Genomic DNA, 26,980 nt, shown 5'->3' on the forward strand with positions numbered 1-26,980 from the left:
GTTGCTAGGAAATGTGTTGATACTGGTGCTTTAGGAAATACAAGAAACATTTATAAAGTCATATAAGTCTTAACTATATCCTTAGTTATACTGAATGGAATTTTCATAATTTTCATAATTTTGAAACTGAGCTTCCAAAATCTTCCCTTGCACAAATCAGTACACTATCAGCATTCTGGGACAAGGAATGCTACCTGTCCGTTCCATTCCTGATACCGTGGGAAAACGTGACCTTTATTTCACTCAGAATTTGGTCTGGCGGCCACAAAGTCGACAAACCTCTGAACAAAGAGAAATCCTTATGTGAGGAAATGAACTTCAAGCTCATTTAATTAGATTAAAAAAATAAGTTGGTATATCTTGCCCTCTTTTTCTCAATGCTCGGATTCATTTATAATACAATTTTCTTCCTCTCTCCTACAAAAGGCAGTTTGTTTGCTCTATGGAAAATGCCATGTTTTTAAGGGGAGATACTGCAGAAAGCAGAAAATGGAAAATTGCACCCACGGACAAGAAGTGACAAGAAAAAAATTAAACTGGTAAGAAACATTTTCATCTCCAATGTAGATATGTAGCTCTTTTTAAACCATACTGTTTAATGTTTAATGTTTAATGTTTAATGTGAACTATCATTGCGAACCTATTTTAAAGAATTCTTAGATAATTTCATACAGATGCAATTTAATAAGTAATAGCCATGATAAACTGGAGCTGTAAACATGTTGCATTACTGCTGTTTTAAATCCCACCTACTTCATTCTCTCATTTTTCTGTTTTTTGTATCACTTCCAGTCAGTACTTTATGTCCATTGAGTAGCATTTTTTACCCTCCACAGATAATACTTTACCCACAATATTTTACACCTCATTAAATTGCTTTCGTTTCACTGAGGGTTTTTTTAAACCATTTCATACTGCTGTGGTTTTCACAAGCATGCTGATAAGTCCCTGATGATTCTGGTTAGTGCTGTTTTTGAGTTCTAGCATTATGACTGAGAAAATTTTCATTTTCTCCATACATTTCTCTCTCTTCTCCTTTTTTACTTAACAGTTTTCTAAGCAAACAATCCCAAATGTCATAATCCTTTCCCAGAGGATTGCTGCTCTATCCGTTTTATTATTTTGACTGCATTTTCCAACTTTACAGTACTTTTAACATGACTAGAACTGTACAGAGAAGTCTAAAAAAAGGTCATATCATGGATCAGAATAAAAACATTAAGGAACTGATAACAGTGCTGTTACTATCATAATGTTCCTTAACGTGGTATATGCTTTTTTTATATCGGCTGTACGTATATCAGGATAACAATATAATTGAAAACTCTCCATCACAATCCCTTTCCTGGTCCATCTCTGACATTTGATTACACTACTCCATATTTGCCACTTTAATGTCCCTGCACCTGTTCCCCACCCCCTTTCCTTATTTTTTAAACATAATATTTTGGATCTTATTGTTGTCTCTTTTTATTTTAACCAACCTGGATAATGTTTCAATGTCATCAGCAAATATTACCATCTTATTGTCATTCCATTGTACATTACTAAAGAACAACTTAAGAAGTACTAATCCATACATTATTCCATATAAAACTTGCCAATTTATTCCTACTCCCTGCTTTGGGTAACTAACCTATAAGAGGTCATCTCTTATCCTATGACTGTCAAATGTATTTAAGATCTTTGTTACAGATTTTACCTGATACATTTTGAAAGCGCAGAAAAATGCTGCCTACCAGACCATTCTTATATACATATTTACTGGCATTCAAAATGGACTCTAAAAAAAATTAGAGAAGGAACTGGCAGGCCAATTTTTATGAAATGCTCAGTTTAATATGAACTTTCCCAAATTGCACTTCAAACCTATCAGCTAACTAAATACATTTATATGCTAATATATGCACTCCTCTATTTTTGTGATGTAGTTCACTACTTATAGAAGGTTCTAAAATGTACTAAAAAGCATATTGAGAAAAATGTATCATATTTGGGAAAATTACTTACAAAATCGACAAAATGTATTAGGAGACACGTGCAAGAAAATACGTGTGACTTTAAAATAAATTTGCCAACTTAACATGGAAACAAAACCGGATCTTCTTTCAATTTCCTCTTTTAGGTTTTCTCCCTTGAATTCAAAACTGTGTTAAACTTCCTTAGCAATTTTCCAGTTATATAAAATAAAACTGGGTCCCTGTTTTCAATCAGATCAAACTCACGTGTCACAGAAAGTTCCAGGGAACACTTACACTCAAGTTTCCATCTGGCTGCTTCCTTAATGATTTTAGGATATCTCGAAAGTATATTTCTTGCTGTGCCCAAAGCATGACTTTATTCATATTGGTGAGGAAAGTTAAGTCATGTTTTATCACAATATTACCCCCTTTCTATCTTCTTAATTCCATTCTCCAGCTCAAGATCTTGAACATTCTGATTGGGAGTTAATGATACTAAGCTACAACACTGAGTTTTTCTGGGGATCTGATATTTTCACCCACAGCCACTTTGCTGAATAGCCTTCCCTTTTATGTTTTGATGCTTCACTCTCTGTCATCCACAGTGTGCCCTAGCCTTCTATTAAGTTTCTCTTCAGAAATCAGCAAAACTACTAGTTCTCATAATTTCATCAAGATTCCATTACAGGTAGTCCTCGGGTTACAATGGCAATTGAGATCGGAATTTCCATTGCTAAGCAATACAGTCGTAAAGCGTGATGACATGTGACCGCATCGCTTAGCAACTGCAATCCTGGACTACCTGCACAGGACTGTGCAGGTAGTTAAGCAAGAATCTCACGTGACCACAACGTGGGAGTCCCAGGAAAGCAGGCCAGCACATGAGAGCTACGGGTGGGCGGATGCTGCAGGCGGGTGCTAGGGAGCATGGGAAGGTGCTGTGGGCAGGCGGGTGCCACCACCCCACCAGGAAGGGAAGGGATCAGGGCTGGGAGCACTCTGCGCTGCACGCCACTGCCAGCCAGGGCAATCTTCCTTCCGGGAGCCAAGATGGGGACGTTTCCGCGGTGTCTCCCCCACACACGGCCAGGATGTCTGGCAGTGATTCCTGACGGGTACTCAGTCTAGGGTTTCCTGCACAGAAAGGCAGTGTTGGCGAGAGCACCCTGCACAGCATGGCTGACAGAGCCCCCATGCCATAGGATTTGAAGACAGCCAGCATTGGCAATCCCAGTGGAGGGGAGGCAGGCAAAGAAGGCAATGACGGTCAGCTAGGGGTGGTGGCAGGGGAGTCAGTCGTAAAAGCAGGCCAATTGCCAAGTGCCCAAATTTTGATCATGTGACCGCAGGGGTGCTGCAACAGCTGGAACTTTGAGGACCGGTTGTAAGTCCATTTTTTCAGCACGGCTGTGACTTTGAACAGTCACTGAATGAATGAATGTAACCTGAGAACTATCTGTATGCCCTTTATGTCTATATTTATATTTATTTATATTTTATATTTCAAATTTAGTCACCACCCATCTCACTCAAAGAGCGACACTGGGCAGTTTACTATAAAATAAGAATAAATACTGATTAAAATACAATAAAACAATGTTCATAAATAAATCATGTCTTCCAAGGCACTGACGGTAAATAAAATTATTAGGTTCTACCATTAGCATAGAAACACCTATATTTTATTATGCCTCTACCCTACTTTATTAGGAGCAAAAAGGCAGGTTACGTGAAGTTCTGGAAAAAAAAAATGAAGTCTGCATTTTCTTTTTAAATGCTCCCCAGTACTATATAAGAGTAAATGCTATTTATGATTACTTTGGCTGTTTTTTTTAATAGGAGAAAATATCTGTGTTACACTCTATGATCTTTGGCAAGACTCCCCCATGCACCAAAATTCAGACATTTTTATCTGTTTCAGTTTCTTTCTATAAGCTAAATTGATACAGCAGAATAAGTCAGAAAGGAATCAAATCAGACTCCTCCAACAAGGTATCAGAAGCTAGACAGTTTTGTAGGACATGTGCAAGTACCTGGATTAATCTCACGATAGGTTCCAATGCCATAAGCATCTACAATGTTTTGAAATCCAGCAGTGAATTTGTTGGTCTTATTGTACGTAGGTGGAGTCTGGTTGGTCTGCATCCTATTCAGGATAGAGGGGACAGTGGATCCACTATGTTCCTGTACACACAAACAAACTGAAGATTAGAAAAACTACTTTTCTACTGAACAGAAACCCTGACAGCTTCTACAGTCTTTCTCTCTTGCACATACTTACTCAAACACACGTTTTTATTTATTTATTTTGGAAACTGCTTTTAAGTTTTGGTGAATGCAAATTATACAAGAAGCTCTTCTTCAAAAAAGGAGCAAGATAGATAAGTTCGAATTTCCTCCCAAATTACAGCCAGAAAAATAATGGATTCCATCACTCTTCCAGCCAAATATCATAAATTATGTATGTGCATTTGAAGAAGTTCCTATAAATAAAGTCAGAACTGTTACAAAACTTTTGCTTTTAAAATTCATTCCCACCAAAAGATTTCAAAAGAAGAGGGGAGTTACTTTTCTGGATCCAAACCTATCTGTCCTTCTGAAAGGACAAAAATCAAGGCAAACCTCCTCTTGAGAAAGAGCTAAGAAATGTGAATCAAAGGTTATGTGTTTTCAAAGCTGGACACATTTCAAGTAACAGCAGTGTGCCCCTCTTTAGTCCAGCAGTGAAAAGGGAATGTTTTAACTAAAGAATTCTACTGCAGGTTGTTTGCACAAACAGATTTTGCTTGTGAGACTCAGAAAAATCCATGTTTTACTGAAAGTCAGGGCTAGCAATAATTTTAGACATCAAAGCAGAGATGAGAGGTATGGATTGTACTCACCGTACCACGCCTAAGGGCAAATTGAATGGAGTCAAGGTCAGCAACAGGACACCAGACTTCAGCAATGAGACATTTCTGGGTCACATCAATGTTGCAGAGATTCAGAGTATGGTAAATGGCTTTCATCTTGCGCACCTTTATGAACCAGACACGGACATTCTTTGCAGCAGCCTGAAGAACCCTCTGCCGATGATCTTCAGTTTGGTTTAGTACCTGCCATAGGAAAGAGTTTGTTATTGCTACAATTCAATGACTAACAGCAATAAAAAAAGTATATATTGGATATGTCATCTATGAGCTATGGAAATTCAGGTAAGTTCACTCTAGTTTGAGAATGTCAACACTTTCGGACCTTAGCTCAGCCTTCACACAAACTACAAATGTGACTCCTTCACCCTAATCACCAAGATTCATAGGATGATTAAATTTAAATAATGCACTGATGTCCATCTGTTTTACAAAGAGAGTAAACAACCCTTTGATTCTAGGAACAAAACAGCTGAAAGCAGAAATACAGACTACACACTGGTGAGAGCAAAAGAGAATTACCTCTGCTCATTGGCTTCACAGTTCCAATCGTGTGGTTGCATTTCCAAATGTTAATTGCAGACAAAGCACATTCTTGGCTTATATCCTAATTTCCCTGAGACTATTCCAAAATAAAAAAACAGTTTGCTTACATTCCCAGTAAGGGAAGGCTCACACCCTCTTTCCTTCTGCTTGTATTTATTAGAGTAAAGCAAGAGAAAAAGACTAGGTGGCGAACTGTAAACTCTAGCTAGAAAAGAGTGGAATTCAAGTGTATCTGACCCTAGGAGATTTCTCAAGAAAAAGGGCAGATTGTCCCAAATCATTTAAAGTGCATTAAGATTTATAATCCAACTTCACCTCGTTGGTTTCAAGATATTTACAACATAAAAAATAGCCTCCTATGCAAAATCTAGTAGGCTACAGCAATATAACCACTTTATATTTGGAAACTATGCTAAGATTATCTATTTTTACAGTAATAATGGTTATTTTATATTAGTATTTTCCACACTGCCTTTACCAAAGACTAACATCCTGGACACAAGACACATTCCTCCCCAGAAGGTTCTAGTTTTTAAAAAATTTAATACAATACCAGAATCCTGAAATGTACCTAGAAGTTCAGGAACTAAGCAATATAATTAAAGTAGGAATAGCTAATATTCTGCATCAGTTAGAACTTTTAAACATCCTTCAGAAATCAGCTGTTGACAAAGCAGTTTTAAAGCTTTTATCTTTGAGGTTATTAAAAGCATGTAACAGCCCTATTTTTCAGGAAGAATAACACAAAGTTTTGTACATAGTTGCCACTGTTAATGAAGATTCTCAGTCATCCAGGTGGAATTAACTGAAGGCTGAGTCATGGCAACTGGACTTCTTTTCTTTTGGTTTGATACATTTCGCTGCTTGTCCAAGCAGCTTCTTCAGTCTAGAAAGTGCATTCATCAGTCCCCAGGAAGATTAAGACCACTTCACAAGTTCACCAGGGAGGCAGCACTTAACGACCCACTTGGGGATGAGTGAGGGATTAGGAGTAAGACATCCACATCCCAAAGACTGTACTAATCACATCTCCTGTTGTCCCTTCAAGGAGCCCATCATGTTAGTGAGAAACACAGCCACCCTGGAAGACATTTATGGGGTCCCCCCAACAAACTTTCTAGACTGAAGAGGCTGCTTGGACAAGGAGCGAATTTTGGTATCAAACCAAAAGAAAAGAAGTCCAGTTGCCATGACTCAACCTCCAAATAGTTGCCACTGGCACTGCAGAAGCAAAATCAACTATAATAAATGAACATATTTGCCCAACTGTACGCCAATTCCACAGTCACCTCTGAATTAAACTTCAACCTACTGTCTTCATCTACTGGAGCACAGCCTTTTAATGCTGGTTCAAAGTGTCCTACAATGTCAAGTTAATTAAAATATTGGGCATCAGATAAGTATTTTGATGCTACCAAACTTCAAAGCTCCAACAAGATCTCATTATACAGACATAGAACATCAGACAGTGAGAAGTGTGGCCCTTAATACATACCATATGACACCTAGTAAGTTCATTACTTACTATTTCCCCCCAAATTATTTCTGAAGTTCATCCAAATGAATATAACCAGTGTAGAGCCAGCACCAAATCAAATAGCAAAACCAAAGGCTACAGTAGGGATAGGCAATTTATGGCTCTTCAAATGTTACTGGACTCCCTTCAGCTCTAGCCAACCAGATAAAGGCTATCTGGCATCAAATCCATCTAGTTAATATGAACTCTGCAGTACAAATTACAGCGTATGTGTGCAGATATAAAATAGTATCAAGAATCCTCCCTTCCTCCTTTGTCCTATCATCATTTATACCATCAGAAGGTCATCAATCCTTGTGTTGACTCCAGCAGCCATTTCCTTCCTTTCCTGTGGAGTTTCTGGGCAGGGGTACAGAGAAGCCCGGAATCTGAAAGGCATGCACAGGTGATTCAATATAAAAAATAATAACAACATGACCATGGCAATAGTATGCTTGCCTCCCAAAAACCAGCAGTACATTATATATCTAAATGGATGGAAAGGCTAGAAAATAATGCAAAATGAATTGCAAGAGCTGCAAATCAAAAGCAAAAGACTTCTTATTCCAGGTTGCTTACCCTTCGCAGATCTTCTTGACTCTGTTTTTCAGCTGGTCACCTTGGAAGAAAATAATGAACACAGACTTGTGCACATAGTCACCCTAGAAGTGAGAAGAGGAGAAGATAGAGAAGGTCCATTTGGGGTTAAAACTACTCAACTGAGAGTAGCAAAGCAGTCAAAGTATTAGCCTTGGGCCAGGAAGATCCTGGTTCAAATCTACTACTCAGCCATAAAATTTACTAAGGACTTCTCAAATCCAATCCCTCCCATTATACCTTTATCATATCCCTGCTAAGTACAATGGTATATATTCCTTTCAATTCCCTGAAGCACTATTTCAAGATTTGAAGCAGCCTCAGGGTTGGTGAGGAGGGAGGGTGAATAAAAGAAAGACCTTCAGTTTTCCTCAATTACTTCATTATGTCAAAGAATAGTCTGATCATCAATATGAGGCCTTTGAAAATGGCAAGAAATCTAGGCCATACTGTACAACAAAAGCATATAGCACAGAATTGCAAAACGTATTTATGCAGCAGTGGTTCCAGAAGCTCAAGCAAGCTAACCTAAGCCACCCAGAAAGGAAGAAAAAAACCCTAGTGATCTACTAGGTTTAGTAACAGATTAATCTTTTGGATTAAGGAACAAAGATCTGCAGTTCAATATCAATGTCCTGTCTCGACAAAGGATGAAATTAACCAAGTTTTAAAGAGCTTTTAAAACTGGCATTGCTGTTTTAGGCTCAAAATACAACAAATTAGATCTTTACTGAACATAAAACCCTCCAACATAGTTGTCCTGAATAGCATTTTATGGATATGTCTCTAGCTCTAACTGTATGAGCTTCTATGCCTTGGAGTGAGCCATATTTAAAATAAGTCAGATTTCAAATATTAAACTCTCCTTCAAATTATTCTCAGAACTCAAAATGCCCTCATAACTCTTCCACCACGATCACCAAGTAGCCACAGGTTACAGATGAGGGGAAGGGAGTACAGAAATCCATCTTCTTTATACTTTGACTACTACAAAGAGGAGCTGTAACATAGCCAAAGAAGTCACAAAAATAAACCAAGGCTGCTGATTAAAGACATGATCTGAAGTAAACAAGCAGGAGGAAAAGAAGTGAATGGAAAGGAACTGATATCAGTGATATACTTTAAAATCCAAACCCTTGAACTTTCCCAAGAGGCCAGCAGCACATTCTTCAGACAGATGGCTAGATTCAGATAGCAACTCCCCCTTCCTGCATTTGTTCAAATGAGAACTTTTTTCATTAGGAATTGTTTGCACAAGCTTAATAAGAATACTGGAACTTGTTACAACCAGGTTTTAGATTCCCTTCTTCGTAGATGATTGACACTTAATAACTGGAAGAGAGAACCATACCCTCCTGAGTCTGCTGGACTTCTCTGTGGCTTTTAAAAATGTCAGCCAGGAGACTCAGAGATACTGTCTTATCATGGTCTCTATCCCTCTTATGAATGTGATTTTAGACAGGACAGCAAGATTGCCACTTCTCATGATTTCAACAATCCAACCCTAAGATTTCACAAGATTTTCCATAAGAGTACTGAAGTTTTGATTTAAGTTCATCCACAAATGCAAACACACAAATAAAAACTCCAGAAGGCAATGGCGCCATTTTGATTTCAGCTCTAATTAAAATAAACATTTTCACAGACCCACAACAGAAATCAAACTTCACGTTTACATTTTATTTTAAAAAATAATTTATTAAGAAGCCAAACATTTTTTTTCTTTTTTAAATTGACTGTCTAAAGCACCCTGCTGCTATAGAAATGGCCACTGTACCGTTACTGGGTCCTCTAGAGGATTTTCAATTTCAGCTTGTCGTAAGAAAACATTTCCACGACACACTCTCCACAGCATCCTCTCAAAGGTTGGGATTCGTTCACGGTTGATCACTCCAGCCACAAATCTAAACACAGATGGAACAGAAGAAAAACAATAACACACAAATCAATACCAGTCCTAAAAAAAATGGATGCTACCATTCCAAAGCCAATAGAATACAAGGGAGGACCTTAATGCTTTTAACCTATTTACAGAAAGGTTAAATTATTACACTATGCAATTTAATAGAAAAATAAAATGAAAGTATTAACTATATAACTGGATTATGAAATGAACAATTGGACTATCCCATTCTGGAAACTCAGTGGATCCAGGTGTAAAATATACTTATGATCTAAAAATGAAATTAAATCATCCACAAATGTCATTTTCTGTTTATTAGACCTCTCAAAGAATGTTAAAAAGGAATCCACATTAGCTTTTTTATGTTAAACATGGAATTTGTCATCTCATGAAGAGCACGGCAAAAGGAATAATTTTACATAACTGGAAAGACCCTGTCCTGATTTTAAGGAATGGATCTGGGATATGAGTTTGTTACCTAATTTTGAAAAGTCTCTATGTTCTAAAAATAAGATGATGACACAATATGATCTTGATCTTGATCTTGATATGATATGGTCTAGATTTAATCATAAGCTCATAGACTTAATCAACTTTATATTGTTATCTATATAGTTATTATATAGATCTTTTTTCTGTTTTTTTTTTCTTTTGTCATGTTTAATTTATTTTGATCATAAAATACATCTAGGTTTTCTTTTTTCATTGCATAATCATTATTTTTTCACTGTTATGATATAGAGTTTTTAAAATTTCATCATTAAAAATAAAATAAAAACTATGTAATTTAATAGAGAATAAAACAGGATTTCAGTTTTATATTTCCTACGAAGAAGACTCATTTGCCACTTTCCTACTTCATTCACAAAAAGGCTCAACTCAGACTAACCTGTGGGTAAGGAAGTGAAACTGATATATATATCTGAATCATCAAACCAAACCATGGTTTCCACAGTACAGAAAAAAACATAGTCTGAAATGGTTGATAAACTATTATCAGTACAACTCATAGCTTAGGGCACCTTTTCCCAACCAGGGTATCCTTTAGATGTATGGATTTCAGTTTCCAGAATTTTTACCAATGGCTGGGCTGGCTAAGAATTCTGGGAGCTGAAGGCCTCAAATCAGGTTAGAAATGGTTAATTTATGATTATCCTGAATTGAAAGGCTTATCTGTGGGCTTCACTCCATCTCAGAAATTTATGGACTAAAGAGAAAATTTATGAAATTGTGATCTATGATTAAAAAAAAAGACAGAAGCAACTGGTAATTTTTGTATAGTGCTTATCTACCATATTTTGATTTGGATTTTAAATGGTCAACATAAACCATGGTTTTGAGCAAATGTCTGAACTATCAAGGTATGAATGCTACTGTGCAATAAGAACAAAATCTAAATACATGCATTCTTAAACATTTGGGAGTTCACTAACGATACCAGTTATCAAAAAGTCTTGGTATCCATATAAGGAAGCTCTTTGAGACAGATTTCTGGAAGGAGTACAATCACAAAAGAAAAATGAAAGATTAACCAGAGCTTGACAAAAACACCAGAAACTGCAAATATTACATATCAGCATGCTACAGAAGAGACAACTAGAAAACATCAAGACTGTTATAGAATAAAATTACCCCTTATGAATTTTTTACTGAAGAAAAAAAAATGAACTTGTGATTTATGGGTTTGATGATTAGAAAGGGCACACTATGTAAAGAAGGAAATTATGTTGTAATCTTAGAGAGAGAGGGTAAAATATAAATGCATTTATAACCGCTATTAAGAAGACAGGAAGTCACTTTTTTCATAACTTTTTTCCTTTTCTTTCCTTCTTTTCTTTCTATTTTCTTTCTTTTCCTTATTTTCTCTCTTATCTATTCACTATTTTTCTTTATTTCTTCTCTAACATTTGTATTGTTTTTATCTTGTTAAATTTTTTTAATAAAAATCATTAAAAAAAAGACATCAAATAAAGTTGATAGGATTAAGAACTTAGCAAAACTAATGGCAACAGCAGTAGGAAAATATGTCTCTAAATCAAACAAGTTTCAGCATATTGCTTAAAGTGTTGAAGCAGGATTAAGGAATGCAGGTTGAAGTCCACATTCGGGCATGGAGCTCAACGAGGAATTTGAGCCAGTTATGTTCTTCCAAGTGAACCTATTTCTCAGGTTTATTATGGGGATAAAATGGGGGAGAAGAACATGTATGCTGCCTTGGGTTCTCTGAGAAAAGGTGGGACATCAATTAAGCTAAGGTAAAGTAAAGTAAAAAGGCATACTTGCTATGCTACCCAAAATAAATTAAAACTATTTATTTTCTTGGCAGCCTTCCTGTGTCCTAATAAGAGTTCTAATTTCCTAAATCTAGAATCAAATTAATCAATTATGATTAGCATAAAATTATCAATTATGCCTGTTAGTGAGCCACACCTGATAATCTTCTCCAGACATATTAAGCAACACTTTCAGAAAATGAAGTACAAATACTTGATAATCTAGAATTACTGTAGATTATCTGTTCAAAACTGTGATGAAAATGTTTTTAGTTCATTACATTCCAGTAGCAGTGAATACAGAAATTCAATCTAAATTATTTTCTGTTAGTATATACTTATTATCCAGTAACTGAATTCACAGATTCAGCTGATATAGAAAAGGTTAGGTGCATAAGACAAGACTGCTAACTTGCACTTTCCTGGACAAGAAGCCAAGAATAATATCACTGATTACTGGCCCAACTTTGGTCCTTAATTAGCTGTACTAAATTTTTTTACAAAGTGCCATTAAAGCTGAAGCACATACCCCAATCGCAGTGGGGCTCCTCTTCCCATTTCACTCGGTTCCAACAGCGATGAGGACTCCTCCAACAGCTCAGGATCCGCCATCTGCTGATGATGCAATTCAGCCTGAATTCACAAATCAATTAATATCTAATGAAACTAGTTAGTGGCATGCAGGGGATGAGGAACCAGGAGATGGATGGGAGAAAGCAAAGAAAACCAGAGAAGAAGAAATAATGAGAAAGAAGAGAAAGCTCAGAGAAAATATGAATGAGAGACAAAGAAAGCATCTTTATGGAGCCAGAGGGAAAAAAAAAAGAAAATGCTCATGAAACACAGAGCTTTCAAGCTGTCCAACAATCAGCCTAGGTTGCAAGTTAAGCTCCAAAGGAATATGGTAGAAAAAGAGCAATTTCCTATTTTTATTGACCTGGGAAAGGGGATCTTTTTTGTTTAAATGACAACTTATAACTTAGTCTTGAGCATCTACTCTACTGTGGAAAAGTGCAGGAGAGGTTCCAATACAGCATGCTATTACTACTAATGGGGATAATCTAGAATCTGAGAATGAGACAAAAGGAATCACAGTAGTTGCTAAAATGACAAGAAGTTGCCTGGTCAAAGATATGATATAATATATACAAGGCAGCGTATATTCCAGTTTTTAAGGTGAATTCTACCTAAATTACAATTAAGCAATCTAGCCCATGCTTGTTCATTTTGCATAAATTGTTTTGTTTGCATGAATCCTCAGAAGAGGAAAGAACAGGCACTGAAGCTCAACCACTGAAAGTTCCTGTTCTTTTTTTCACGATTTTAGCAGCTATTTCCCCATATATTTTTCTTACTTAAGCCATTAAGGACTAAAAAAATATTTACAAGAAAAATAAGATTTTTAACAAGGTCATTTATATGACAAGCATCAAAATAGAGCCAAACAAAAATCTGCAGTTTGAACCACACACTGCATAAAATAAAATACTGACCCTCAATTCCTTCTGAGATTTCAGCACAGTTAAGTTCACTTTCTTCCAAACATATATCATATTCACCAGAGGGGTAGGCAAAAAAAAAATTATTAATCCAGTGGGGAAAAAATCCTGTGCAATACCCAGTCTCTCCACCTTTTCAATTTAGGATTGATAACTCCATTGAAATCAATTCTGGAGATTTCCCCACTGGCTCAGTAAATGTGTGCACACGATACACTTGTATACCTGTGGGAATATTTACAAGGGCTGTGCAGTGCTTCAGTTTCAGAAGCTCATGTGGGTATACAACTAACACTTGTTAAACCAAATACATCTTTTCTTAGGATCCTGCTACTACAACAATCCTAAGAAAAGGCACAACTCTTTGTTTCTGAAAGGTACTACATGTATGTCCATATGCTATCCACATACTTTGAATCTGAAGTGCAGGGCCAGGGCAAAAGCCATAAGCTTATATTAATAGAGTACATTACTAATCAAACTTAAATGCCTGCAAAATAAGATAGTCCATTTACAAGATTAACTATTGCCCTGCCATTTTTTCTCTCATGAGAAAACAAAAACAAAAAAACACAGATGTACCCACACATGCTTTTCTCTTCCACCGTACGGAATGGAAGGTGTAAGCAAAGAGGTGAGCTAGGCAGGAACCAGCAGTTTCCACACTAGCAAGATCTGCTAGAACATAGATCAGAAGCCCTTCCAAGCCATCAAAAGAACCCTGCACTACTTGCTTACAGAATGACTTTGATTTCTGCAAACTGCAGCAGACACATTTTCGGTGGGCATATGGCTTCATTCTTGTCTGCAATAAAAAGTCTTGCTGAGTCGTGTCCATGAGTTTTCTGCCTAGTAAACCAATTCCTGAATAGGGGATTAAGTGTCTAGAGAGCCAAGATTTATAGCCATGCCTATGTGAAGCCTGACAGCAAGAAGTAAAGAGGGAGGAAGAAAACAGGATGGTGATGAGAGTAAGGGAAAGAGGTAACTGGACAAGGCAGGAAAGAAAAGAGAGAAGCCCTACTCAGACATAACAAAATGGTTAAATTCATCAAGCAAGCAGTAGCTGATCTTCAAAAGCATTCCCCACCAATTCACAGTTAAAAAAAACAAACACTTGAAAATGGAATTCAAAATTCTTATGGAACAAAATGCTCTAACCACTACTATAAAGCAATAGCTATTGCAGAGCTACTATAATCCTGTCCAGTACTAGTGATTGTGTGATTATATGGAACATACACAGCCCTGATTAAATAACCAGGTCACTTTTGCAAAAACAACACATGTATACAGTGCATCTGTAAAGAATAATTCACTTTTTTCTGCAACTCAAATAGTAAGCATATAAAAAGATTTTAGCTCATCATGCATAACATTCCTTGACTAGCATGACTTCAATTTTTTATATAGTGCATTCCATCTCTCTGCAAATAGGTTGGAATTCACGGGTTCACCGTTATTCCTATAACCTGTTAGTTGAGACTCCTGGGAACTTAACTTGCAGAAGCACTAGTGATATAGCTCAGGAAGAATGTCAATGCCACACCTTCAGGGACAACACTAACACAGGAAAATCAAAATAATTTTTTCACAAACCACAGAGTTAAAAAACACTTAAAGAAAAGCAAAAGTAAATGAAGCTTTGGAAGGAAAAATTCTCACCTTCCAACACATGCAAAGCATTCCTGCAAAATGGATGGCTTTTCATATTTGAAGACATGTACACATCAGACCAAGCAGCAGGCCATAAAAAAAGAACATGGCCTAGCAAAAGAGCACATTGATTTACCAACCTCAGCACAAGAGTGTCTGCTAAAGAAAATCTCTCACTGAAAAATCTGTATTTTTTTAACCTAATTGGAGGGAACACAATCACAATATGTTGATTCCCAGACCAAATATGTTTCCTTTGCTTTCCAATTCTTTCTTTGCTCTACAATTATATACTTCAAAATATTAAGACTCTTTGAACAAGGACCTCTTTCTCTGCAATGAATTTGCATCTCAAAAAATGTCTTTTTTATGTTTCATGGGGCAAAGTAGTGTATAAAACTCCTGCATAAATGCACACAAAGATTAGTACAACTCTGAACAGACAGTAATGCATCATATGAATAAGTGTTAATCTTTGTGTTAACATTTCTAATAATACTATCATTTCTGTTTATTCCACACAAATATGTCTTCCGTTAAGCCCCCTTTTTTTCTTCCTAACATTCCAATATCTGTGCCATTATCATGCTGAAGAACTGTGGACCCACCAAGAAATACAACCAAATGAAACCTTCTCTCCCTGCAAAATACCCACTCCAACACACATACAAACAGCATATACCTTCTCAAATGAAGAATCTTGAATTGAATTTTCAAATAAAAATGATTATGGTTATTGTGTTTTAGGAAGTCCTTCCACAGAAAAGAAAAACGTGTAAAAGCTAACAAGTGGCAGGGAAACTCAGGTCCAATTCTGACATTTTAAAATCAGGATCTGAGAAGCTACCTTAATGCTACCTGTCATTAACAGAATGGTTTATTTTTAAATTGACTACTAGGGAAGGCAGAGTTCACAAGTGCCATTCTTCAAGAATTGTATCAGTATCTCCTCTGCCAAAGCAAGAAGCATTAAATGTTGAAGAACAGAAGTGGAAAGTTCTGCAATCACACTTTATAAGCAAATATATAGGACAGGCAAGTCAAGATCCTTCTGGCAGAGACACAGAAAGCAGGAGGCATATTTTCAGTTTCCAGCACCTACAGCAAGAATCACCAAGAGAAGGAAGAAATGAGAGACGCAAATGAGAACTAAAGGTGAGAGATGATGAGAGAAAGAAATCAAGAGGAAAGAAATGGGAACTGCATGCCATTAACCGTTACTTTTCCAGTCTTCTTCAAGTCTATTCTGGACACTTATGGTTAACATATTCGGAGATATTTCTCCAGTTCTCACTGTTCTTCACAAGATAACGATATGAAGACTGAGAAAATGACTAGCAGTTAATAGATTCAAAATCATTGTGTTCTTTTTGACATGCAACAAATGGCTACGCCGGCAAAGCAAATGCTTTCATTCAGCAAGGCCCAAATTCTCCTCCTGCACCTCCTCAACTAAATTGGAGTCTGTATGATTATAACTTGCCTTGCAAGCCATTTCTTGCCATTAAACAACAAATATTTCACAAACTCTCCCAAAAGATTTACAAAGTCTTCAAAATGTTGAATGCAGCAATCAGATAGCGTGGTTAGAAAAAGGAAGATGGAGCAACAACTAGGCCATGCCACCTTAAAAACACACCTTAAATTTGGAGCACTAACAGAAGCACCATCTGCTTATGTGAAGCTTTTCAAAGAATAAACATGAAATAACTATAAAGGCTACATCTCAGTGGAAAGTTATAGTACAGTATATGGAATCCACAGTGATTGGTCTGTTTAAGATAGTTCCAGATATAGGCAATTTTTCCCTTCAGTGATACTATTTGGACTATGAAGCAGAAAAGCCCAATTCTCACAAAGAGCAGTGAAAGTATGTCAATCTGTCAGGGCTGTACCACTTCAAAATGTATTTGGGGTTTGAGTTAGGATACTTCTTGCATAAAAGAAGATACCATGTATATAAAAAACTGGCAACATGATTTAGAAGAAACAGTCTTAATGTAATGTTGTCCAGCACAGGCTGTTCCACCTCACTGACAGTTGATAAAATAGAAGCCTGTATTCTGGGCAAACTGCAAGGATCTAAGTTACATAGTTAATTTTCATCAGCCCTTGGGGGAAAGCATTTTTCCAGTCATGCCCAAAACAAAACAACTCAGACAATATTCAGCATGGCACTGGGCAGCCTAGTGAAAAGGAAGTACAACTGTAATTATATGCAAGACTAATACAAAAATAATCACAGTTGACTTAAAGTTAACATTTGCAGCTGATGTTGTCCAATATAACATGGATTCATGTGTCATTTAAATTAGCTCTTAAGCAACTCACAAGGATCAAATAAATGCATGTTGACAAGACAAAGAAAAATTGGACAAGCACATGTTGCACCAAGGCTGGATGCTTTCCCAAGCACCACTTTTTCAAGTGACTTTCCACAACTGTTATAACTAAGCATTCAACTTTTGTTTTAAAAACAGTAGTTGAGTTTTTTTGTCATGGTGGCAGCCATAAAAATGAAATATTTACTTGCATACAGAAGTAAATAGCTCCAAAACCACAGCTTGCAAGCTGATATTCAACACTTGAAGATAAGGCATCCAGAACCATTATTGTACAGATTCACCGCACGATTATTCACAAAGCAAGTGAGAGCAGACATAGTAACAAAGACTTTTTCAAAGAATAAAAATATACATTATTCTGCTTACACAACAGATTTGTTTTTGTTTGAAGCACTACATTAGGAGGAGATTTCATACCTTTAGCATATTCAAACAATCAGTTGAAAACAAAAAAAAAGTTTTTACATAAAGTCTGTGAATTCAGTTTTAACTCTAGAGGATGAGATTCAAGAACCTAAATCTGAATGTATACCTGAATTCAGGTATAGCCCAGTAACAAGATTTCTGAAAAGCAAGGTTTTGACTTAAATTATTTTTTGCAATGAAGATACTTGTAGATACAGATTTCTTAAATTCCTCCATTTTCCTTTTTCTGAAAACTGAACAGGACCAGAAAAATCTCAGTCAACTCATTAATCAAGTAACTAAAGATTTGGAAGAAATCAGTGAATTTAGGACCTTAGGCCACTTAAAATAAGACTTATGGCAATGATAGGTACTGTGCTCTTCTTCACAATTCTTGGACTACAACTTTTATATGCTTGTGACAGTATGGGCAATGGTCAAGGAGTATAGGAGATATAGGCCAAACATGTAGAAGGTAACTGTCCTTCCCTGGTTTAGACACTGAATATCCTCCTATCACTTATTGTTCTGCTTTAACACTGTGCTCTAAAAATATAGCACTATATGTCTATGTACTTCTATAAGCACTCTTTCTACCTGACTGTAAAACATGCTTGGAGATATTCCAAACCCTTGTGTGTCTGGAAAATTTCCTAAAACTAGGAGTACAAACAGATTTTTCTAACCCCACTTTCAAAGCCCCTGTTAGTGGGTACTGCATAAGCCCTCAAAACATCTTTCCAAAATGCTACAAGATCAAATGTTTATATTTCGGCAACTCGGTGGAGAATATTTAAGCAAGGAAGTTTTATTTAACAACCATTGCAGACAATGTAAACCACGAAATGGCCAATTAATATACATTCATGAATGATGAAAAACAGTTGGTAAGAACTCCTCAAAAGCAAATAGAGTTGCCGACCCAAACTGCAACTTAAGTAGGCATTTGTAAGAAGGAAAACAGTGGGTTGTGATGGGCTGGCCCAGATGATAAGAACTGAAAACATTCCGACATTCTGACCTCATCAAAAAACTGTTGAGTTTTTCGCAGTATGAATTTCAACTCTGTTAGCTCTAGGAAATTCCTTTTCAGGGCTTCCTGATTGGTGTTGATCTCCTTGAGCTCATTCTCTATTTTCTCAAAGTTTGCCTAGAAAGTGGGAAGGGGGGAAATAAGAAAAAGTAAACCAATTACTAGACATCAACATGCTTCAGACACTGTTTATTTTTTCAGTGTGCATACAAATGTAAACTTCACTGAAGAGTCATGGAAGTCAAATGCTGACAGACTCTCACCTCCACATTAAAGTTCAATAACTGTACCTTCTATATCTATTTATATACAAATTATATCAATCGATTACTGAATTGTCATTCTTTAACATTCCCAATTTTTTCTCAAATTTTTTATTATATTGTTGTAAAACATACATAATATATTTTTTCAATACAGTAGTATTTGTAAAGTATTGAATAAAGATTCTTAATGCTCTGATGTTTAAATAACTTAGAGCAGCGGTTCTCTAACACCCTTTCAGGGGGTACACAAAGTCAAATAAATAAATATTTTAACATTTCTGAGTTTCAATTGCTAATGCAGTACATACCAATAGATATAACCCACATAAACCAAAGCTCTTTGGGGTCCTCAATCATTTTTAAGAATGTTGGAGGGTCCTGACATCAAAATGTTTGAGAACCCCTGATTTAGACCATTAAAGATAGAAAAAGAAAATAAAGTATTATATCAGTATTAACTATGATTTAAAATAGCAGTGTTAATAGGAAGGAAATTATTTAGCTTTGCACCCAGAACTGAATACACATAGTCCTCGGTTAACTATGGTAATTGGGACTGGAATTTCTGTTGCTAAGCGATGCAATCATAAAGCATGATGATACATCACCACATTGCTTAGTGACAGCAATCCTGACACTCCTCACTGCCATTGTTAAGAGAGGATGGCTCACAAGCAGGCCATGTCGTGTGTGGAGGAGCTGGGGATGGCTGTTGCCAGGAGGGGGAGGGGAAGCGGGTGGCCCGTGTGAGTGGCCCGCAAGGTGTGGCCCTGAGTAAGGCGGGGCCAGTTGCTGCCAGGTAGGGGAGGGTGTGCAAGTGGCCCACAACGCACGGTGCAAAAGAGCCGGGGTGGCTCCTGCAGGGTGGGGGAAGCTGCGAGCAACTTCCTGGAGCAATTTGCAACCTTCCCTGCTGGCTTCCCCATTGACTTTGCTTTTGGGAAGCCGGCAGGGAAGGTTGCAAATCATGATCACATGACCATGTGATGGTGCGACCTTTGTAAGTGCAAGCCAGTTGCCAAGTGTCCAGATCGCGATCACGTGACTGTGGGAGTGCTGTGACAGCCAGAACTCCAAGGACCACTCGTAAGTCTCTTCTTTTCAGCACCGTCGTAACTTCAAACAGTCGCTGAATGAATGGTTGGTAAGCAAGGACAACCTGTGTAACATTAAAAAACCACTGCAAATTGCATCAAAATATTTGTTGTATAATAACAGTTTCTCTTTCTGTCTTACACTGAGGCAGCATGACAGAGCTGGCGGAAGAGCTTCCCGGAGACGCAGCACATGCTTTGCAGCTCATGTTGGAAGCTGCTGGCCCTTCGCAGGACCTTGCAGGAAAAAAGCTGGGCAGAGCAAGCAGAGGGCCTGCAGGTAGGCTTTGTCGGCACTGGGCTCACCTCCACCCCTCACTGAAGCCTGCAGGCTGGTTCTCCAGGAGTGCTTCCAATGCAAGCTGTAGAGCATGCACTGCATCTCCAGGAAACCCTCGTCCCTCCACTTTCTCCAGTTCTGTCACCATCAGAACAGCGCCTCCTGCACAGTAGCTACCTTCACCTGAGGAGCTGCTGCTCCCTCTCCTGCCTCACCTGGTGATGGAGTGTGCCGTGCTTTGCTGGCCCTTCCCACTTGCCACAATCTGTAGGCTATTGCTCCTCGCACCAGAGGAGAAAGATGGGGCTTCTCCACCCACACTTCTGCCCTGCCTCCTCCACTGGCTCCATCCCACTGCCTCCTCCCTGGCCAGGCTCAGCGAGCTCCCTTTGGAAGACAAGGCTTCACTGCCCTGCCGCACCCTTGCCCAGCACCTGGATCCCAGGCCAGCAGCAGGAGGAAGAAAACAGCAAAGGTCAGCTGGGGGCAGGAGGCGGCAGGGGTAAGCAGCAGGATGCAGGGTGGCAGTGATGAGGAGGGAAGACAGGTGGGGGGGGAGTTGAAGCAGAGGCAGTTTGTGCACGGCAGGAGAAGCATGAGGTCCTCATCTAACAACTGTGCTGTCCTCGCCTAACAACTGCAACCAGGACTGCTGGAACTGCTGTAACTAAGTGACATATCACATGATATTTTGCTTAATGACCGCTTTGCTTAGCAGTGGAAATTCTGGTCTCAATTAGGGTCATAACCCAAGGACTACCTGTATTATCTGAACTGTATCTTTCTTCCAGTATTCTTTTTCTTAATCAACACAGACCGGCATTTAAATATCTGAAATACTCTCCCCACTGCCTCATAATGATATTAAATATCCATGCAACCACATAATTTAATATCAAAGCACCAACAACTCATAAGAGGCTTAAATGGTTCCTGTTTAACTATCTCCTTGTGGCAACAAGCTGTACCCCAGTTTGTTGCCACCTCAACTAAAACAATCTCTCAACCCTAACCTGCTCCTTAGCCTGTTTGCTTTTTCTATATGTCCTTTGCTGCACATACCCACTTCCATTCTAATCGATGGCAGTAGCAGGAATTTGAAATAGTATCGGGGAAAGAAAAAAAAGAGTCCTGATGTTTATGAGCATCTGTGCTGAATCACTGTACTGTATCAAGAATTTGAAGGAGGTAACAAGGCAGAAAACGAGAAGATACAGGAAATGGAAAAAGAGCTGATATAGCTATGTCAGAGAAGTAGGTAACAAGGGAATTTGGAATCCTAGGATTAATCTGTGTCAGTGTGCACATTTCCCTATGATGTGATATTGGTGGTTACATCCAAGCTCCCATTTTCACTGGAATTCATCATGAAATCTGTTTATTTTTCTCATTTTTGGTACATTAATGTAGTATACTACTTGTTTTAAGGAGTTTCTGGTGCTATGACAATCTATTTAATTTTATTATCAAAGCTTTGTTACTTTATGATGTTTTAACCTTTATTTAAAGTGTATTAGTATCATGTTTTAAATACTTGTTGCTTTGCCTGAAATCACTTTACGTATTTGGTAGTGAAAAGCAGGATATTCATAGTTATAACATACAGTATCCAAATCTGCCACAGCTATTCAATAAAAACAACACTCACAGGGTTTGCTCCTTAATGGAAACTACTTCAAGGCTGAGTAAGGGAAAATATTTTTTGCACTTCTTTTAACCTATCCACCTGGAAGAATTTTGTATTAATACCATGGGGATCCAATGATATTATGGAGCTGATATTTCATTTTTACAGCCCTCTCTACAGAAAAATTAGGAAGTTTTGCATTTCCAACACACTAACATTTTACATGGTGTCTTTACCTCCAAATCAATCATGTCTCGAGGAAATGGCACTTCTGGATTCTCTCCAGTGTCTGTGATGGGAATGTTGGCCTTTCTAATCTCTTTTTCCACAAATCCTGAAAAAAGAAGTCTCTGTCAAAATGGCAAAATTAAAGATATGCAGTATTGTGTGAGAAAATAAATCCTTAATGATTCACAAATCCAAATCCATACATTCAATCTTTACCTCCATTCCACAAACATCTCATCCCATTAAAAAAATAAAAGGCACACAAAGAGGTAAATATTAGAATACCAAATTGTATACTCTTAAATATATTTGTACAATGCCACCCTGAGTTCCTAAACCAAAGTCAGGAAATAAGTAAAACCACTATTCCAACTTGCATGTTACTTTTTCTAAGCAAGGGCCATACTCACACTTTGAAAGCATGCCAGAGACCACATTCCAAAAAACTGGGGGAACCAAAACAAAAGCTGTTTCTGTCTTTGTTTGCACTGAATTATAATTAAATATAGTTACTGATTATTTTCCAGTCATATATTTATTTACTTAACATTCCTGTCACATTAAAAAATACAATTTAATAACTTCCAATGGTCTTTGGTAGCTGCATACCAGGCCTTCAAGGATTTCATCAGCCCTGCGTCATCCAAACCTAGATTATGGGACAAAGTGTGCTTTAATCTCTATTTGTAATCAAGTATGGTAAAAAGTTTACCTATCTTTTCTTTTGTTCCTCATGTCATCAGGGTTAATTTGAGGCTAAATATGTCAGCATATATATGGGAGGCTACAGCAAGCACAAAGAAACTCTTATACTCCTAGGTTTTTTCCCCAGCCTCTACTGGAGGTAACACAAAGATATAAAGCAGGGCGCGGGACATTTACCATTCCTTCATTCTACTTCTGTTTTTTTTTTAATGAAATGTAATAGAACAGGAAGCAGCTGGTCAATACTTATAAAGATGTCCAACAAACCAGGCAAAATGGTTATTAACCAATATAACAGGGCTGGCCTCAATGTTATGTCATCTTGCATAAAAAAATGAATAAGCAACTTACCCATAGTTTGTGATAGAGATATTTTATTCAAGGCACACCCCAGGTTAAGATATAATGGGATTTGTCTGCCCTTTTGACTTAGCATACTATGCTAACTCTACCGTTTTAGTTAATAAATCATGGTTTATAACTTAGCGTTGTCTATGAACCCAGTCAATTTTGATTTACAGCTAGTTCTCACAATGACAGTAATTGGGACTAGAATTTCCATCGTTAAGTGACCCAGTTGTAAAGCGCAACATCAGGTGAGCACACCACTTAGAACAGAAATTCCAGCGCTCCTGGTTGCCATTAAGTGAGTCACCACAGGTCGTTAAGTGAGGACATCACATGGTTGCCATTTGCAACCTCCTGCCAGATTCCTCATTGACTTTGCTTGTAGGAAGCCAGGAAAGAAGGTCACAAATAGTGATCACATGACCTTGAGATGCTGCGACATTGTGACTGCGAGCCAGGCGCTGCAATCATGTGATCGTGGGGATGCTATAATGGCATAAGTACAAACCACCTAACATAAGTACCATCCATTCAGCACTGTCATAATTTCAAATGGTCACTGAATGAGTGGTCATTAAGCGAGGACCACCTATATTCAAAAATCAGAACTGGCACAAAGTGTGAATCTAGTCTGTATATATAAAACTTTACATAAAAGATTCCTAGAAATCAGATCTTTTGTAAATATTTTACTTACTGTCAGCCACCTAATCCTGTTTTATGTTATATGTTTTAATGGTTGGTTTTTGCTGTAGTTTTGGAAACAGAAACATGCAACTTGTTGTATAGTAGTGACACAGAAAACCTAGGAGTGGCTTAATGATACACAAGCTAATTTACTCCTCTACAAAGAGTACAAGTAAAAGAAAACAATTACATACTGAGCTTCCTGTCCATCTCTTCACATCTTCGGACTTCGTTAACAAATTTACGTTGGAACACATTCACATCAGGGTTTAGCTGTCAATAAACGCATGTAATTACAATGACACATACTAGTATATGTAGAAACATAAAGAGACTATCTGCCTCCAAGCTCATACCTACCAATGGCTAGTCTTTTTGGAAAAGAAATTTGAGAAACTACTTGAGCAATATGAGCCTTGGACTTCCGGAGGAAGAAACGGTGGACTGAAGATGGCTCTGCAAAAAGCAGAGCCAATGACCACGGTGAAGAACAAAGAGCCAGTGAGTGAACCAGCTATCAAAACTCTCTGGACAAAGAAAGGACAGGAGATCACCCACAAGTGCTCCAAACAGTTGTTCCTTGCAAGGAGACCACAAGACAACAGTCTCCGGCGGGTTTTGAGCACTGGGAGACAAGGGAATAGCCATCTTGCTCAAACTATGGTTGGCACCTTTAAAAGGACACTAAGTTCACATATTTCCTTTTCTAATCTCATTCAGAAATTGCTTATTAACTACTTTTCAGCTATTAGAAACCTTTGGATCAACAAGTCTGAAAATACTGGGTGAGTCTGTCTTCAATCCTTAATGGAAGAAAAATTTAACTTTTTCTTAAAAAGAAAAAGAGCTTAAGAACTTTAAAAAAATTGAAATAAACAGCAAAAAGCTAATTAAGTCTTTGATTTTAGAAAGTTATAAACAGATTAGGGGTCCAGATAAATTTGAAATAAGATTTTGGAATTAATTAGCAAGAATCCTTCCTGTGGGAAAGTCAGATTGTTTTGAATTTTTTAAAAAACATAGTAAGATTTTAAAAACTGGACACTAGAGGGAACTAGAAGAAACTAAAGATTTCAATTAAAGGAGAAGAAGATTCAAACTCGACTTACTAATACAGAATGAAGCAAAATATTTTAACATTGAACATATTGAAAGGTATTTTTGAACAAGGGACCCAGAAATTAATTTTATGAGTGTCTGCCTCTATAGACAGACTGTGTTTAAAAGATGCTATAGAAGAGGAACAAGTATTATCTGACATGACTGAGACTGATTTGAAAGTAAATTTAAAAATGACAGGCTGTAACAATGACATGGAAAAATACGTTACACTGGACATACAAAAGAAACCGGCTGATGTCTTAATAATTAAAAGGGATATACAATTAACAAACCAAGAGAGTGACCTGGATAATTTTCCTATATTGGTTTTACAAAAGGGGCTTGTTTGAAGATTTTTGTGAGACGGGATAAAGAAAAAATGAAAAGAAATCAAGTTCTAGGACATTATTTAAAGTGACTAAAGATCAAGATTGTTAGAAGTAAAAGAAATTAATATAAAGTTGGTTTATTTGATCAAGGTTAAAATAGATATGTTGCTATCTCTGGTAACTCTTAATGGACTTTTGCTGACATCAGAACTGAAGTGATGAGGTTTTATGGATTTGTTTATAGATAAGAGATGTGGGAAGAAGAGATCATTTGTTGTATTTTAAGAGAAAGTGATAAGTTACTAAAATTGTGATGAAGGGGGAAGTCACTTCTTTATATATTTTTCTTTTCCTTTACTATATTATTTTTTCTTTCTTTTCCATTTCTCTATTTTTCCCTTTTTTCTTTCCTACACCTTTTCTTTTTTTCCTTTTAGTTTGTATTAGTTATTACTGTAAATTATAATCTTCAATAAAATTACTATAAAAATTGTTTATACTTGTGATGAAGGTTGGAAGTCACTTCTTTATATATCACTTTTCTTTTTCTTTACCATATTCTTTTCTTTCTTTTCTTTTTGTTTCTATTATTTATATCTTTTCTTTTTTTTTCTTTTCCCTTTGTACCTTTTACTCTTTCTATTTTTCTATCTTTCTTTTAGTTTGTATTAGTTTTTACTATTGTAATTATAATCTTTAATAAAATTCCTCAAATAAAAACAATATGAGCCTTATCAAGTATAGCTACTACCAGTCATAGGCTGGAACCATGGCATACTTAGCAGGTAGTTGAAAGATCTCATGTTAATGCTCTTGGAGGAAACAAAAATTCTGAGCACAAAATCATGTTTTTAGAATACAGTAATTATATTAATGAACCAAAATAAATACATACATCTCGAAACTGGACCTTCCCAAGTTCTCCCAATTCACTGACACAGCAGTAAGCTGCTTCGGACTGAAGAAAAAGTTGTGCAAGGGTCATTTCTTCACTTCGGAAGAGCTCTCCCATGGTGAAAAAAAGAAGGCAGTCAAACTAGGGTCAGAATCTTCATATGCCTTAAGAAAAAAAGCCATAAAGGTGAGTTTGCATAAATCCTTCCAGGGGCCTATACATCTTAATTAATTAATTTTCAGGTCTGTGGAATTTTTCAAATTATTGTTGAAGCAGAGGTAAACTTCTTTGATGTCTTTAGTTGTGGAAAATTATCATGGCATTCTTAGGAAATAAAAAAGGTGTGGGTTGGCTCTATGTTAATTAATTGGGCTAACAGATAACTGGAAGGCCAGAGGGGATAGCAGTGAGCAACTTCAACCTCATTATTTTACCATCTATTAAATGGCTGTTTTGCACCTGGCCATGCCTGCTGTAGCAGTCATTTTCTGACATAGTCTCAGGCTACCCCTGATATCAAATATGACCAATAACTTCCAAAAGACTGCTATGCCTGATCTTAGTGTGCTATTCCACAAGATAGTTTTGAATTTGTAAATACCCAAACTGTATTGTATAACTGTAAACTGTAATTATTTCACGTCTTACGCTGCAGCATAACATTATTAGGTTCCAATGATTTCTGTGTTCCATTAATGCATCTTATATGCCACTCAAACAAGCCCAATTTTGGCAGTTCACTGTAGAGAACACAATTGCTTCTGAAATTCATCATTC

At 37.1% G+C, this 26,980-nt stretch overlaps 1 protein-coding gene across 6 annotated transcripts in view; it reads right to left on the reverse strand.

The window, feature by feature from the left end:
* Nucleotides 1-26,980, reverse strand: part of ATP6V0A1 (ATPase H+ transporting V0 subunit a1) — a 54,761-nt gene that overhangs the window by 25,513 nt on the left and 2,268 nt on the right. For 4 of the 6 annotated variants that reach the window (XM_015888335.3, XM_025167576.2, XM_025167578.2 and 1 more), the window contains 10 exons: nucleotides 26,204-26,367; nucleotides 24,073-24,151; nucleotides 22,147-22,244; nucleotides 18,632-18,760; nucleotides 12,235-12,338; nucleotides 9,307-9,433; nucleotides 7,512-7,594; nucleotides 7,228-7,321; nucleotides 4,844-5,056; nucleotides 3,995-4,145 (listed from right to left, as the gene is read on the reverse strand). In XM_015888335.3, coding sequence (XP_015743821.1) covers nucleotides 3,995-4,145; nucleotides 4,844-5,056; nucleotides 7,228-7,321; nucleotides 7,512-7,594; nucleotides 9,307-9,433; nucleotides 12,235-12,338; nucleotides 18,632-18,760; nucleotides 22,147-22,244; nucleotides 24,073-24,151; nucleotides 26,204-26,320 — 1,195 coding nt within the window. In that variant the 5' untranslated portion in view covers nucleotides 26,321-26,367. The remainder of the gene's footprint in view (nucleotides 1-3,994; nucleotides 4,146-4,843; nucleotides 5,057-7,227; nucleotides 7,322-7,511; nucleotides 7,595-9,306; nucleotides 9,434-12,234; nucleotides 12,339-18,631; nucleotides 18,761-22,146; nucleotides 22,245-24,072; nucleotides 24,152-26,203; nucleotides 26,368-26,980) is intronic. The other 2 variants (XM_007429654.4, XM_088143450.1) reach the window with 2 other exon arrangements.

Source organism: Python bivittatus, unplaced genomic scaffold (genome assembly GCF_059951505.1).
Source record: "Python bivittatus isolate LINGU-HERP-01145 unplaced genomic scaffold, Pbiv_v1 ctg000410_np1212, whole genome shotgun sequence".
NCBI lineage: Eukaryota > Metazoa > Chordata > Lepidosauria > Squamata > Pythonidae > Python > Python bivittatus.